This window comes from Crocodylus porosus, unplaced genomic scaffold (assembly GCF_001723895.1).
Source record: "Crocodylus porosus isolate Cpor-Errol unplaced genomic scaffold, CroPor_comp1, whole genome shotgun sequence".
Classification (NCBI taxonomy): Eukaryota; Metazoa; Chordata; order Crocodylia; family Crocodylidae; genus Crocodylus; species Crocodylus porosus.
In genome coordinates, this window is record NW_017728886.1 from 190180599 (window position 1) to 190195562 (window position 14964).

Consider the following 14964-nt stretch of genomic DNA (forward strand, 5'->3'; position numbering starts at 1 on the left):
GAACATTTTTTCATGCCCACACATGCCTCTTGCCCTGCCTCAAAGGGGTTTGAGACAGGGCAAGAGGCACGTGCGCGCTCAACTGGATCTGCCCACTCACTGAGCCTCTGGCCTTAGTGAGATGTTGTTGACAGAGTTTTACAAAGATTCATAAAACTTCCTATTGTCAATTTAAAAGTATTATCTTTCATTTTTATTGACCATTTCCTTTGTTCTTATACTACGTAGAAAGATGACTCAGTACATCTATAATTTTTCCTATGCTATTTATAATTTTATATACCTCTATAATAACCACTAGTACTCGCTTCCCCTCTGAATCAAAGAGTTTCAAATCTTTTTAGTATCTTGTTATACTAAGTCTTTTCCATGCTACTATTATCCACGCTTCTAGGACCACTACTATTTCTCCTATATCTTTTTTGAGCTAGGGATAATCAGCCTTTTGAGGAAAATTTTAGATGAATACATACCATTTTTTAATTATCGCTTTTCTAACATTGTTGACTTTTTGACCCTACTAAATACTGAGCTAAAGTTTTCACTGCACAGTCCAGAACAAGGGCTTGGGTCCTTTTTCTAGCTAGTTCAATTAACTTAGAAATCAAAACAGGTTTAAAGCTGTTCATGTGTGCGCATTACCTTGTATTTCTCAACTGTGAATTTCTTCTGCTATCATTGCTTCTCATTTGCTTAGCTTTGTTGTGTTCTTCTGAAACTCTTCAAAGTACCTAGTTTTGACTGACCTAAATAACTGTCATCTCAAATTTTGCTACCTCACTGATCCTTTTTGCAGACTATTTGATAAACACGTGCTAGTAGAGAACATTGGTACCGTCAATGTTAAACTTTACTATGTTACACATTTAAGATTTATTCCTGTTGTTTTCTGCATTTGAGTTATTTTCCAATCAGTGACAGTACATCTCACCTTGAGACTAGTTTTCCTAATAGCTGGTTCTAAAGGATTTTGTCAAGAACATTGAAAATTCAAATCCATATTAAATAGATATTTATCTCTAATATTCTTGACAGACTGAGAGAGTTCTAGTAGATAAAGGAGATATAATTTTATTTTGCAGAAACCATGTATATCTTATTTGTGTCTCAGAGGTGCTCATCCCCCAAGTTGTGGTCCAGATACAGCCCCCAGCATCATGTCATCCCCCTGTAGGTTATGGCCTAGATCAGATGCTTTGGGGCTCCCAGAACTCAATCCTAATATGCAGGACTGGGTGGTGGAGCCTGGTCCTGGTGGCAGGGGCTCTGGAATTCGATCCTGGTGCACAGGGTTGTTTTTGGCCCCTGGACCAGCCTGAAACCCTTAATCTGGCCACAGGACCAAAAGATAGAGTGCCTCTGATGCAAGTGATATAGTATTTTAAAATCACTATTTCAACAACTTTAGGTTTATTTGGTGTGTATTCTGTAGGATTTCCCTTCTAGTCTTCAGACAGGGCAACTGATTTTGATGTGATTGCATGTGGAAGCAGCTCAGCCACCTTCTTAAATGCATTTAGAGCTGTTAGATTCATTCTGGTCCTGGTGATCTGTTGGTTGTTCTTTATTCCAACAGTTTGGTCAAGTCCTCTTTTGATACCTCAAATTCTGGTACCACCTAATCTTTATCATCTGAATCATGATGAAAAATGGTTATTTTTTTCCTTCAGTATCCTTAACTCTCTTTAGCAGGCACACCAGCTACTTAAAAATCACTTCTTATTTTGATATACTAATGTTACAAGCAATAATGCCTTAAATTAGTTTAACGGGGATCCTTTCTTTTAAGGAAAAGTTGTATACGTATACATTTTCAGCTTGTTTCTCTTGGCTTTAGATGGGACTTTGTATGTGGTAAGTGTCATCATTTTACCCACCCCAAGTGCTTAGGTTTCCTGGTTTTGTGAGTCCTTCCCTTAGCAGCAAGGAACAGAAAACCTATTTTTTTCATGAAGGAAAATGTCATTGTAAATAAAAATATTGTAATATGAGGAAGTGCTTTCAAAGCATTAGTTGCTCCTCCTCTCCATCACCCTCAATTTATTTCTAAGCCCTTAAGAGACTCTTTTTATCAGGTAATTTTTTATATTTTGATATGCACTTCAAATGTCTTTCAGCTCTCTTATTTTCCAGAGTCTGTCCACAATACATACCAAACTTAATGTTTCTGTTATACTCGATTCTCATCAGCTGGATTACCATTTACTGAAAGTACCTAGCTCAAATGACCTCCTGCCCTTCTATCTTGCCATTTCACCATACCGTTCCTGTCTCTCATTCTTGCTTCCTTTTTCTGTTTAGGGAGATCTGAATAATTTATATGTGTAATTTAAATGTGAATACGAACTTTTGAGGGGAGCTACCTCCCCTCAAGGGTTCCTCAGGCAAGGTACCAGAGGAATAAGGTAATTTTTGTCACCACCAATTAAAAACTTTTACGAAACAGGACCGTTATAAAACAATTAAACCTTGCAAATGTACTAGTCTCTAGGAGGGAAACCCTGGAGGAAATTCTGCTTATTAAAATTGCAATTTTAGTTTCCATTAAAAAAGAGAATAAGACAACAGAAGATGGGTTGGCAAGACAAATTATTTCTTAATGTCAGTTGAGCTTATTTCAAATGAGATAACGTATCTACACCAGGTTGGGATCAGCACATTTTTGTCTCCTCAACTCATTTATCTAATTCAGTCATCTTGATTATAGCCTCATGGACCTGCATTTTCCGAGGAAGAATTTTGTAACAAACAACCTACACAACACGCTGATTACTGAACAGTTAATTCTAATTAACTTGGCTATGACAAGAGAATTTTGATAAAGTCCTAGAATACAAATACCATTTGGTTATCCTGGACCAACTTCTAGAAAATAAAAACCCACAGCAGAGTCTCCAGATGAGACATCAGAGTGATAGAGATCTAATTTAAAGAAACAAATGAGAAAATTAAAATCACAAATAATTTATTCTTCCGTTAGAGTTGATGGAGTACAGTTTTAAATAGCAATGAAGTACACAGTGGTGGAAAATTGGCACAGCACCTACAAGCATTTCATTCATAATAATGCTCCTCATGCTTTATCTGTTCAAAGCTTAATGTGCATATTCTATCAGTCAATTTAGAAAAAAAAAAGAAAATTGCTTCCCTTTAAAAATGATGGACAAATTGAAACTTTTGCTTTTCATGTATAACAGTTGTTTTTTTCATGTTAGAACATCATAGCCAACTCTGAAAAAATTATTATTTTACTCCTGGGCAAATTTAAGTTATGTCTTTCATAAAGATTGCTAAGAATTCTGGAATGTGCATTCCTGCAAAAGAGAGTATCCATGAACATACTTGAACTATAGCTGCAGGACGGTCTTGAAACCAGTTTGTGTACTATGCTATTGATCAAGGTGCTGCCTCTATCGCACATGCACCACTATAAGAATTAATACAGTTCACAACAAAATTTGGCATTTACCTCACCAACAGTTTTATATTTTATATCCTAAAACATCCCTTGGTCTCATAATTAACCAGTAAGAAAATGGACACACACAAAAAATGCCCCCTTTCTAAAAGATATTAACTCCCAGTTAAGAAAGTTTAGATAGAGGTTTTACAAAAGTCTTCTAGGCTATTTTGTTACATACAAATTATTCAACTAAAGATTAAAATACAGTTATACAATACAGTTTGACCTGTTCTCAATATTAGGTTTTTAAAAATTTTTTGCATATTCAAGCCAGATAAAAGTAACACTTGTCATACTCTTTGTTACTGCAATTAGAAAGGGATTACAGCTTGCTTTCTTGGAAGCTGTGACAAAACACAGATCCAATCCAAACACTTCTTGTTATCAAAAAAGTTGAAGAAAATTGTCAAACTATGTTAGAAACCATCTTTACAAAAATGATTTACTCAGAAAAATCTGAAAGCTTAAAAAATTAATCTTTTGCACAAGACTACGTTATACTTTCCTTGACCTTCCCATTTAGATCACTGGAATTCAAATTCATTGTACAAAACCTTCTCAGTGATGTATGGTGCACTTTGTTTTCACCTTTATCTTTATTGTACACCATATTGAGACTGACAATCAAGCATTTACCATGTCCTAATTCACATTAACAGCAGATTTCTGATCCTGCCCAGTGAGTAGTGTACGTCTTGCATATTCACCACATGAAAAACACAATATACAAAATATTGCTGTTGTAAAAAGTGTGCATTTCCCCCTTCTCCTTACAAAAAAATCTGTGGAAAAAATATTAAATTCCCATAACCTTCATAAACATACAAAGCTGTTCACACCTTTCAGTCTGTAACAGTCTATTTGATACACAGGTCTGAACTCACTGAAAACTGGTTATGTCAAGGTATTTTCTGTCCAATATTGCCATCTAGAGTAGAGATGTGAAATTTGAGTATCTGAGAGTCGACAGCCTTTAATAACTAGCCCATAAAGACCATAAACAGTAGAACAGCCGTTTATCCACCAGATTTTTCCAAAAGCTAGATGGAACGGGAGGTTCTCTTCACAGGGAGATGTCCACAGTGCTGAGGAGACATATGGCTGCTAAATAGATACTGGCTACTGGAATGTTAAGTACTTTCTCATTGCTGATAGTTTCCATACTGCCCCTACAAAAGAAATTAAAAAGGAAAAACAAACAAACCATGATTAGACATGATTTACTTCACCATCATGTAAGCCTGGGGTGTCTGTTAAACATTAGGTCTGGAGAAAAGCTCACTGCCATGGCTGCCAGAGACCTGGAGGCCACAGCAATAATCCCCAGAGCCAGTGTGGCTCTGAAACCCAGTGAGCTAACATCACTTGCCTTCCCTCCACTTCCCTGACTGAAATTGCGGTTTTAGTCACCCCTAGGGACCAAGATCAGCAGCAATGTTGGGGAAGCGGTAGCAAGTTCACCTCCACAGGTTTCAGAGCTGCACTGAAACAGCTGTTCTGGCAGCTGTGGGGATTAATGCTGCTGCCACCACTCACAAGCCATCTGGTTCATGGGGAAGCACCATGGTCTGGATCCAGCCCCTAGGACCCAACAAGTTTGCCACTGCTGGTGCAAGCTAAAACAAGGTGGTCTCCAAAGAAGTTATAAAATGAAGAAGCATACACATACTGGGTAACATTCCTGATATCAATTCATGATGTAGTAAGCTGATACATGTTGTTTCATCTTGAAACTATTTAAATACTGATAGTAAATTACACAACTAATTATAAAGGTTTATGGCCTGGAACTTAGTTCTGTCTAACTGGTATTCCTTGAATTGAATATGCTATGGAGAAACTTGTGAAATATCTTCTTTGCACAAAAGAACAAAATGAAAAACAGCATCTTCTGAATTTCCTCTTTATGCCCCAATAAGCCAAAAGACTTAAAACAGGGTAACTGAATTCACAAAAGGGTATTAAAAGCTGCTTTTTGTGCAGTAGTATATCTATCACTCCCCAACCAATGTGGAAACCTCGTAGAATGGACTGATGCACAAGGCTCACGAATCCGTGTAAATCAAGGTGCACCCAGAGTCCTGTAAAGATGGAGACAGATAAACTGTCTGACACGAATCCTAATTTGCAGATCTGTTCCACAGAAATTGATGGAAGGCTCTTACACGGGAAGTGAGAGCAGTGGCATTAATACATGCTTCCCATGACCCATCACAATCCCCTTTGCAGGTACAGTGTGGGATTGAGGATTGGCAGAGTGGACAGCACATGCCTGAGACTGACCACTCTCCACAACACTGTCCTCAACAATCCCACGTAGCTAACACAGCACAAAATAAATGCTGATAATGCCAACATTACTATACACCGTCACTTTCTTTTACTGTAAAATGCCACCTGCCACAGATGAGGCTTTCAATGGTGCTGCCAAGGGAACTGGACAGCTGCTGCTCCAGAGAAGTGGGAAGGCTTTCCACAAATAGACTTCCCCTTGGAACTTCAGTTTTTTTTTTCCAATTGGCTATTTTTGGCTACTGGAAGATGAGGATCTTTCGCTCTTTCAATGGAATGATCTGGAGGAAACTCAACAAGTTGAAATGGACTTCCTTTCCCCTTCTTCCTTCAAAGCAACCATTTTTCTACACGTGTTACCTGCATAGCGAACTATTACTTCCCTGCACAAAAGCTATAAATGTCTTTTTTTTCCTTAAGAATTCAAGCAAAAAAAAACAGATGCACTTCTAAACACTTAAATTGAAGGCTTTGTTGTTCCTTTTTTTCCTTCCCTTTCTAACATATTTCTAACAGAGCGCGCGATGTGTTCCCCTTGAAGGAACATAACATAATTCTAGCCCCTGTTGTTTCCATGGGAAATGTTTTTTCTTGTTGAAACTCCAAATCGTTCCTTATGAACAAACTGCAGTTGCATATATGCACCCAGGAGAGACTATACGCTCAAAATTCATTAATAAAACCTACTCCAGCCAGATATAGTAGTAAAATAAAGGTACAAGAATTAGTACGTTTTACAAAACAAAATTGTACCTGGTCATATCCATAAGGCCTCTGTTGTGGTGGCTGTGGTGGCCCAGGCTGGGTGGGCCTGTATCCCCCATACTGCTGGCCTTGCCCTTGGGGGTAATTAGGATACTGAGGTCCTGGACCACTCTGTGATGGACCTGAAAATTAAAACAATTTGAGAAAAAGGAAAAAAGGGAAAGTAAAATGGTAAAAAGTCTGAATGAACTAGAAACACACCAAAAATATCACCATTCCTTAACAAGATTAACGAGGTCACTACCTATATCAAACAAGTACCAGAGCCCTCTTGCATTAAGACATAATTATAAACATAATTCTGAGACAATAAGAATGTTCTCCATGCAAAGGATACAAATTTTGCTAAATAATACTTTTCACATTTCAAAATGTATAGTTTTGGGGGGGGTTACACAGAAGATGAACTTCAGCAACTTGAAATAAACAGTCTGAATTTTAATTACTGAATCTTTATTTTTAATCAGAGCAAAAATGCAATTACAGTGCAATTAAGGTAATCAGTTATCTGTTCTGTTCTGGTTTCATCATACCCCATGTGACTCTCTTTAGAACATGCCTTAACTCTAGTTAGCAGATGTCTACTGTAGGGTAAGGAGAGGGACAATCTCAACCATTCAGGTTGCTTGGAGAGCTGGGAGAGGGAAGGAAGAGAGACAGCCTACCCTATCCTTTTCCTGCTGCAATTAGGAGAAAATGCTTTTTGTTTCCTCTAGAGGCTCCCTTTTTATTACCGCTCATACAACGTTGTCTATCATCTTTCCAGCTCATCTACCCAAAGGAAGACTATCTTGCTACTGACAGGCAGAGCAGAGATGCTCAAAACAAAATGTACTTCATTTCCCCCCATGATGGAAAGATAGGGTAGAAGACCACAGAATTCATTACTATTCCTTATGAAATAGAGGTGTTACAGTCCTTTGTGATAGCCTTTAAGAAAAGACACCACAGAATGTAACTAAGTTTGCAACTGGCAATCATATTCTTGCTCTTACCCAGGGAAGATCTATTTCTGTGGAAAACTAGAGCAGATGAGAAATTAACGTGATTCAGTGTTGACAGGTATATATTTTTATCTATATGCAATGAGCACTGAGATGTCACCAGATGTTATTGTTTTGGTAATTATGGACCTGTGAAGAAGTTATGATATTCAACCTTTTCCCCCTGCAAGCTGGATAGACAGTGCCCAGTCCATCTGTAGGCCAGATCTCATTAATGGCCCTGCCTATCCGTCCACACAGAGGAGGGAGGGGAGTAGCCCAGCCCTACAGGGAAAAAGGGAGCATGTGAGGGGAAAGGAGGTGTGGCCCATCCCCAACCATCTTTGCAAGGGGGGGAGAGGAGGGGGAGGGAACATGGCCCAGCCTCAACTCAGCCTCGTGAGGGGAGAGGGGATGTGAGCCAGCTGGGACCCAGATGTGGAGGGGTTGAGGGGGTGTGGCCTGCCCCATGGCAGGAGGGATGCACAGCCTCTGACTGTGAGGCTTGGAATTTCAGAATTTGGTGGGGTAGGGAGGGTGGCTTTATTAATGGCCACTGCTCCCCTGCTGCCACATTTCCCGACTCGGGAAAAGCTCCCAGGCCAGATTCCAAGGCTTTGCAGGCTGCATTAGGTCCACGACCTAGAAGTTGAGCATACTTGATTTAGAGGAGAAAAGCTCTGTGCCCCATTACCATTCTTCTCAGGCATCGACTTGAACTATTCAGTTTGAGCTCTGTGCCATACTTATAATGGGACAAAACCTTGAAGATTGATAATAATGACTGAGATCCTGATTGCAAATTAAGTAGTTTTGCAAATTAGCAAGCAGATAAATATTAATAAAGCAAGGAGACCAAATGTACTTTGTTTAGCTGACACATGTAGCTCAGTCTTATTTATGATGATTCTTTTAGTATAATAGCAAACACTTGGTAATAGATTTCGTAGAAAAAAGGTATCTTAATTTGAGACTTTGTTATCCGTTTCTGCTAAAAACCAGAAATTAAAGAGTGAACTGGTTTGGGTATGCAAATTTTGGGATGTGTGGAAAGGTAGTTCTATAATATTGTTTCACCCCTTTTTATAGTTCCTGTCTAGAACCAACATTTGCAGAATATAAATGCAAGAAAAATCTGAGAGATTATTTATTGGCTTTTTTTAACATGCATATAACAGAAAAGCCTCAACGTAGAGAAGTTTCCTGTTTTAAAATATTACTCCAGGCCTTAAAAATTTAATCACAACCATCAGTGTGCTAGATCCAATGTGAAGCTAGGATTTGTATATGCATCAAAATTGTGCAAGCACTCCCACATAAAAATCAGGTATGTATCTCTTTCTATGCTTCTAGTCCTGAACATCCCAGCACTTCATTCCCTAACAAGGCTAAAAGAAAAAATATGGCACTGATTTTGAGAGTCACTTTTGGAAAGGATGTTTCTCTTATGACAACTGGACAATTTGTTACATTATGCAAGTAAGAAACATTTAGAGTGGTCCACACCTTGGAATGTTGTTCTGGTTCAAAGTACTAAGGGAAAAAAACCCCCAAAGACATAACCTACCATGCTGAGCTTCTGGTACGGAGCATGTTCTTAAACACCAACAATAAAAAAAAAAACAAAAAAACTTCTCAATGATAAAACTAGTTTTTTTTCACTATGGTAGTCCTGCAAAAAATTAAGCAAGTAAAAAAAGCCTTCAGGGTCCAGGAAGACCCCAGCATAATTTCAGGCAGTGATTTTCAACCAGGGTAATACAAGATCCTTTTAAGGGTGATACAGGGTAACACTGTTAGGTGTGCAAATACCTACACAATTCAAAAGATAAAGAAGGATCCATAGTGTCAAAACCATTCAGCCCTGTTGTGATCTTTGGAGTTCTTTGCAACAGAAGAATTTCCCTATTATTTTTATGTATAAAAAAAAGAGTGAAAACAAAGAGCTGGTATTTTCTGAAGGGTGCCCTGAGCCTAACCTAGGGTGTCTTGAGCCTAAAAAGGTTGAGAAAACATTGACTTAAGCTTGCCTACACTGCAGAGCTGTATTTCTATAGCCATGTTGGACTTTTTTAGTGGAGACCAGCACAAGGGGCTTTTCTGCTAACAGTAATATTACCACTTTAAAACTTGTTCTGGACCACGTCCAGACATACAGTATGTGGCGCCATGCACTGCACATGCAGTCATTCCCCGCACTACTACCTTGCAACACAGGGCTTTTTTCTGACCCGGGAAATCCGAGGGCCAAAAAAACCCATGCCAAAAAAAGCAGGGCAGTGCACATAAGGCAGTGCATTCTGCCCAAAACTGGAGGCTGGCTGGCTGGAGCCACACTCCAGCTGCCAGCCAGACTCCCAGCTGCAGAAGCACCACAGTGGCAGTTTCCCGAGGCCCCCACTAAAGGCTACTGGGACCAGCACAGTTGCTGGCCCCAGCCTCCCCTACTCTACCTGGGGTAACCTGCCACATGCCAGAGCACACGTAACACAAGTGATCCCTAGGGACAAGTGGCAGCAGCACACGGTGTGCCACTGCTACTGGTCCCCAGGGAAACGAATGTCCGCATTCGTCTGGATGTGGCCCTAGATTTAATTACAGCTGCCTTCTTTATGGGCTGAAACACTGCCTGAAAAGTCTGCGGCTGTGTGTGTTGCAGCCATACTCTGCCCAAATGTCCCTAGCTCCATCTTGCTAGCTGGAACCAGTCCTCCTCTTGCCCCTGCAGAAGACATCTTCTGTAGTGCCTCTGCTGGAGGAGTCCTATACCAACCATGTATGTGGCATCAAGGGCCAAATTATCTAACACCTTTTATCCACTGCTAAGACTCTCATCCTGAAGTCAACATTGTGTAAATTATCTTGTCTTCAGCTACTTACCGTAACCCTGCTGTTGTCCAGGATAGCCTTGCTGGCCTGGGTATTGCTGCTGTTGTGGTGGATAACCTTGCTGCTGAGGTGGTCCTTGATATGCATCTTGTTGTTGACTGTACTGAGAGTTTCCTGTAAGATGATTGCAAGAAAGTACACAATTAAAGATATCTGCTACTTTTCCTTATTGCTGCTAAGATGCACAGCCAACACCACAAAAACAAAATGAAAATGCAATCTTGATTTCAAAAAATGAACAAAACAAGAAAACTCAAACCAAACAGAAGGAATTCGGCCAAACAAACTGCAGTTAAAGCCAATTTTGCAAGGGTGAACTGCAGCATTTTCAGCATCTCTGCCAAACGAGCATTACATTTACTGGAACATCACAGTCATAAGATCATGACTATGCTAAATAAAATAAAAAAGACAAAAATTAAAGACAGCTACAAGAGCACAGACTAGCTACACAAGATCAGCAAGCTGTTTCCTAATAGCACTATATTTATATACACACACAAAAAAATACAACTGAACCAATGAATTTATGTTTAAATAAAAAAAAAATTCCATTGAGGGGAAAAAAAAATCTCTAACTGTTTTAGTCATTTTACTGTTGTTAGAAATGGCAAATTATGGTTATACATTTTAGGTGTTTGCAAGAAATTATTTTGAATGCTTCAAGATCCCTGCAGTTTTCAAGACAGCCAGCAACTAGTATTCTACAAGAGCTTTGCATGGGTATAAGTTCTCTTGTGCAAGAATTTTTGTTCCAGTTTGGGGTGGGGGAGGAAAGGGAATGTATGTGCGTATGTGTGTGAAGGTATATAGATACCTCCTTCGTAGTAATGTTGTGAGGAATCCTCATAAGGCCTATCGTAGCCTTGTTCAGGATACGACGGTTGCTGATAACCGTAATCATTATGACCTACATCAATTCGACAAGAAACAGGAAGAAACGTTAATGGCCTCTGAGTGAAAACCCTAAAAAGTATTTCATTTTTCAGAAAAATGAAAAAAAATTCAACTGGAAATACATAAAAATGAGTTTCAATTTTATTAGCCAAAGTTTTACCAATATGATTTCATTTCATATTGAATCAACATGTGACGGGGGGGAAAAAAAAAAAAGCTTAATGCAGTAGTTTTATCAACATCACAGCAAGGGATGGTCTTAACCTTCTGATAATCCTTGTTGGGGGAAAAATACTTTATCTTTTATTCAAAAAAATGAAAGCATTTAGGCCTTTCACATGTAAATAACCTGAATTAAATTAGAATGAACAAAGGAAGCAATTATCATACTTTGTCTAACACCTGTTCTGCTGATCTCCAATTCAAAAGCATATGCTAAAAGCAGTGTGAAATATAACAAATAAAGCTCAATGAAGTTATGAATCACATTCTATATTAATTTTTTCACTCAAGTGTCAGAAAAAAAATTCTCAAGGCTGATTCTTTCCTACAAATGGCAGTCATGGGAATCTTAAGAAACTTTTCCCCTGTAGAATCTTGTGTCAGCATAATCATTAGGAAATAAACTTCATTTTCAGAGGCTGTGGGCACCTCCAGTTTAGGAACAAATACATGAAATACATACACTACCTGTTAGCTGTTTTAAGACCCAGTATATTTTCTCCTGCAGATGACTATGATCTACTATGTCATTACATCCATGTTATACCATCTATTATGTCATACCATCCTCCTGTGAAATTCAGTCATGAGACCAAGCCTAATATTTTGTTAAAACGTGTTCTAAAATTTTATCCATGTAGGCAAATTGTGGAGGGAGGGGAGGGAGTGTGGGGTGGGTGGGGACTTCTACAAATAAATGGTTTTCACATTTCGTTCTCCATCTGTACCTAGGGCTCTTACACAGTCATTAGCACAAGTTTTGTAGAGTACTATTATATCCATTTCCGTTTACCAGTAATATCTCAAGTAAATGGAATATTTGAAAAGAATGGATGTTGTAAATTCCTCTATGCCACTATGCAATTTTCAATGATAATGTTCTGTTAACGATATTAAAATGGTTATATGTAACTTGCTTTAAAGTTACACAGGTCATTCAATTAACTTGTATATTTGTGTACAGAGTAAACAATCAGGTCGTGTATAACATAACAGATACAAAATTAAAGCAGAAAGTTCTAATTTAACTTAGCTTCTGAAATATCCTTGAGTAACTTTATTTGAAAACACTACATATTAAGTCAATATGCAGTAGTTTTGAAACATGACTAAATTAGCTTATTTAAAAAACTAAAATCTTAAAAAATGAAATGCATAGTTTAATTTGGTTTATTTTCAACGAACAGCTGTTCTACAATGTTCATAGGTTAGCTCCACCTGTTTATAAAACTACTGTGATATACAACATTCTTCATGAGACAGCATTAAGTGGAAAGCAGGGTTACCTACCACAGTACCCACAAATCAACCAGTATTCTTCTACAAATAATTCTGTTCTCCCTATTTCTCCTCAACCTAAATGCAAAGCTAACCTCCCTTCTAGCTTACAGTTCAGCCTCCTCTACTTTTCTTTATTTCAAGTACAGTGTATATATATGGATCCCCAACTTCAAAGAGATAGTAAGACTGATATATGTAATTGTAATTCAAAGCCTGATTTTGAAAGCACTGGGAAAATTCCAGAGGGGACTTACAGAATCAAGCCCATAAGTTAAGAAATTTAAAAACAGGGGACTTCATATGCCTTTGTAAAATGTTACACATAATTACACCTTGTGGCAATAGCAACTTACACCTTGTGGCAATAGCAACAAAATGTTTGTGAAATTTGTTTTTAAAATGAAAAGAAGTGATGGGGTAAGAACAATAATTAGCCCTCCCCTTGTCTTTTTTTTTTTTAAACGTTTCCATTTCTGTATCTCCCCATCTCTCTCATGTGCAATATTATCAAATACACCAACAGAAAGAAAATGATACCATGGCTGCTTTAATTCTGATAAACTATTCTAGATATACCAAAGAACCCACCATGTTTGTAGCTCAAGAGAATAATGAGACTTCTCATTATGGAATGGAAGAAGCAACATTATGTTGTCAAAATAGAACTATTACAAATGATGTACTTTGAGTGAGTTAGCCAATCTTAGTGTCTTAAACCACAGTAAACTTACTATGGTACCAATTCTAAATTTGGAAGCTTTTGAAAATGCAATCTAGTAAGGTGATCAACGACTATTTTGCCCCATTCTACAGTTTTTGGGTAGCTGGCTACAGTAATATTGGGCAGGTATAGAACATGGGAAAGTTAACATTACGAGAAATTACCATCAGGGTAATATTGCTGGTTCATGCCTTCTGGAGGACCTTGTCCACCATGACTGTATTGGTCCCCATAATAGTCTTCCTGGCCTGAGTACTGCTGTGGTGGGCCTGAAAAACCACAACCAGTCAATACGTAAATATCTTGTTTGTCTTTTTTGTTATCAAGTTTGCTAATTTCTGATTTTAGTACGAGAAGTATTTCTCAAGATTGTATTCCCAATCCCAACATATGTTGCATTTCAGCCAACATATGTAATCTTCTGCTTTAGTTTTCAGCTTTTGTTAATATAAATATACAGTTGTTTGACTGCAGTTGACTACATCATACATGTCAATCTATCTCATAGTACATTTTAATAACACATGTACAACAGCAACAGCATTAAGATAAGTATTATAAAAATATATACTATTTTTCTAAAAGAGCTGCAGTTAAGGAGGAAAAAAAAAATCAGAAGATCACAGATTATATTTTACCTTACTGCTTTAAGAAAATTTAGTGTTTGAAATAAACAGAAAATGAAAAAATAGTGCCTGAGAAAATTTAGAATCAAATAAGTTGTTTTGCTCCTTTCTATATACATCAAGCTTTTAGGGAAATCAAACTGAATTCTACTTCAGACAGTAGTATATCTGGCATGTGCACTTTTTGGAAACCCCTTTTATATTTAAAAAAGAGCTTGAAACAGAGGGATATACATGTTTGTATAACTCAAGTTGAAATGTGTAATATTTTCTGCTACCAGAACTATTCTTACGAGAAAAAACTGGAGACAAAAGCAACCCTGAAATGTTACTTGATAACACAAAAATGTCAAGCGAACAAGAAATAGATTTAAAATATTTTCCAAGGTAGTTATTTAAACTAATGTAAAAACCTTGCTGTACAGTCTTACCTTGCTGGGGTGGCCTGTATGGAGGAATCTGTCTCTGAGCCATCATATGATTTCCTTGGTTAACTTGACCCATCATTCCCATTGGTGGCTGCTGTCCCTGGTAATGCTGCCCACCTCCCTGTGGCATATTGTATTGTTGGGAAGGAGGCTGCTGGTGCATCATTGGACCTGCATAAGAAAAAACAAAGCTATATATTTTCTATAATACCCAATCTGCGATTAAAATAATTTAAACATCATGGTTAGATAAAAAAACAAAAAAGCAAAACAAACAAAACAATTTAGTTATTAAAAGCTACCCTGCCCCCTCCCAAAAGCAGAAGGTGCTTTTTCTGGGATCTACAAAAACTGAACTAACTAAATTAATGACAAACTTATTCAACAGATAATGTGC

At 37.9% G+C, this 14964-nt stretch overlaps 1 protein-coding gene across 5 annotated transcripts in view; it reads right to left on the bottom strand.

Annotated features, from left to right (window-relative positions):
• Nucleotides 1-2948: 2948 nt before the first annotated feature.
• Nucleotides 2949-14964, bottom strand: part of SS18 (SS18, nBAF chromatin remodeling complex subunit) — a 55279-nt gene continuing 43263 nt past the window's right edge. For 2 of the 5 annotated variants that reach the window (XM_019547190.1, XM_019547223.1), the window contains exons 6-11: nt 14571-14738; nt 13678-13782; nt 11210-11302; nt 10384-10506; nt 6509-6642; nt 2949-4632 (exon numbers count right to left, since the gene is read on the bottom strand). In XM_019547190.1, coding sequence (XP_019402735.1) covers nt 4606-4632; nt 6509-6642; nt 10384-10506; nt 11210-11302; nt 13678-13782; nt 14571-14738 — 650 coding nt within the window. In that variant the 3' untranslated portion in view covers nt 2949-4605. The remainder of the gene's footprint in view (nt 4633-6508; nt 6643-10383; nt 10507-11209; nt 11303-13677; nt 13783-14570; nt 14739-14964) is intronic. The other 3 variants (XM_019547205.1, XM_019547198.1, XM_019547214.1) reach the window with 3 other exon arrangements.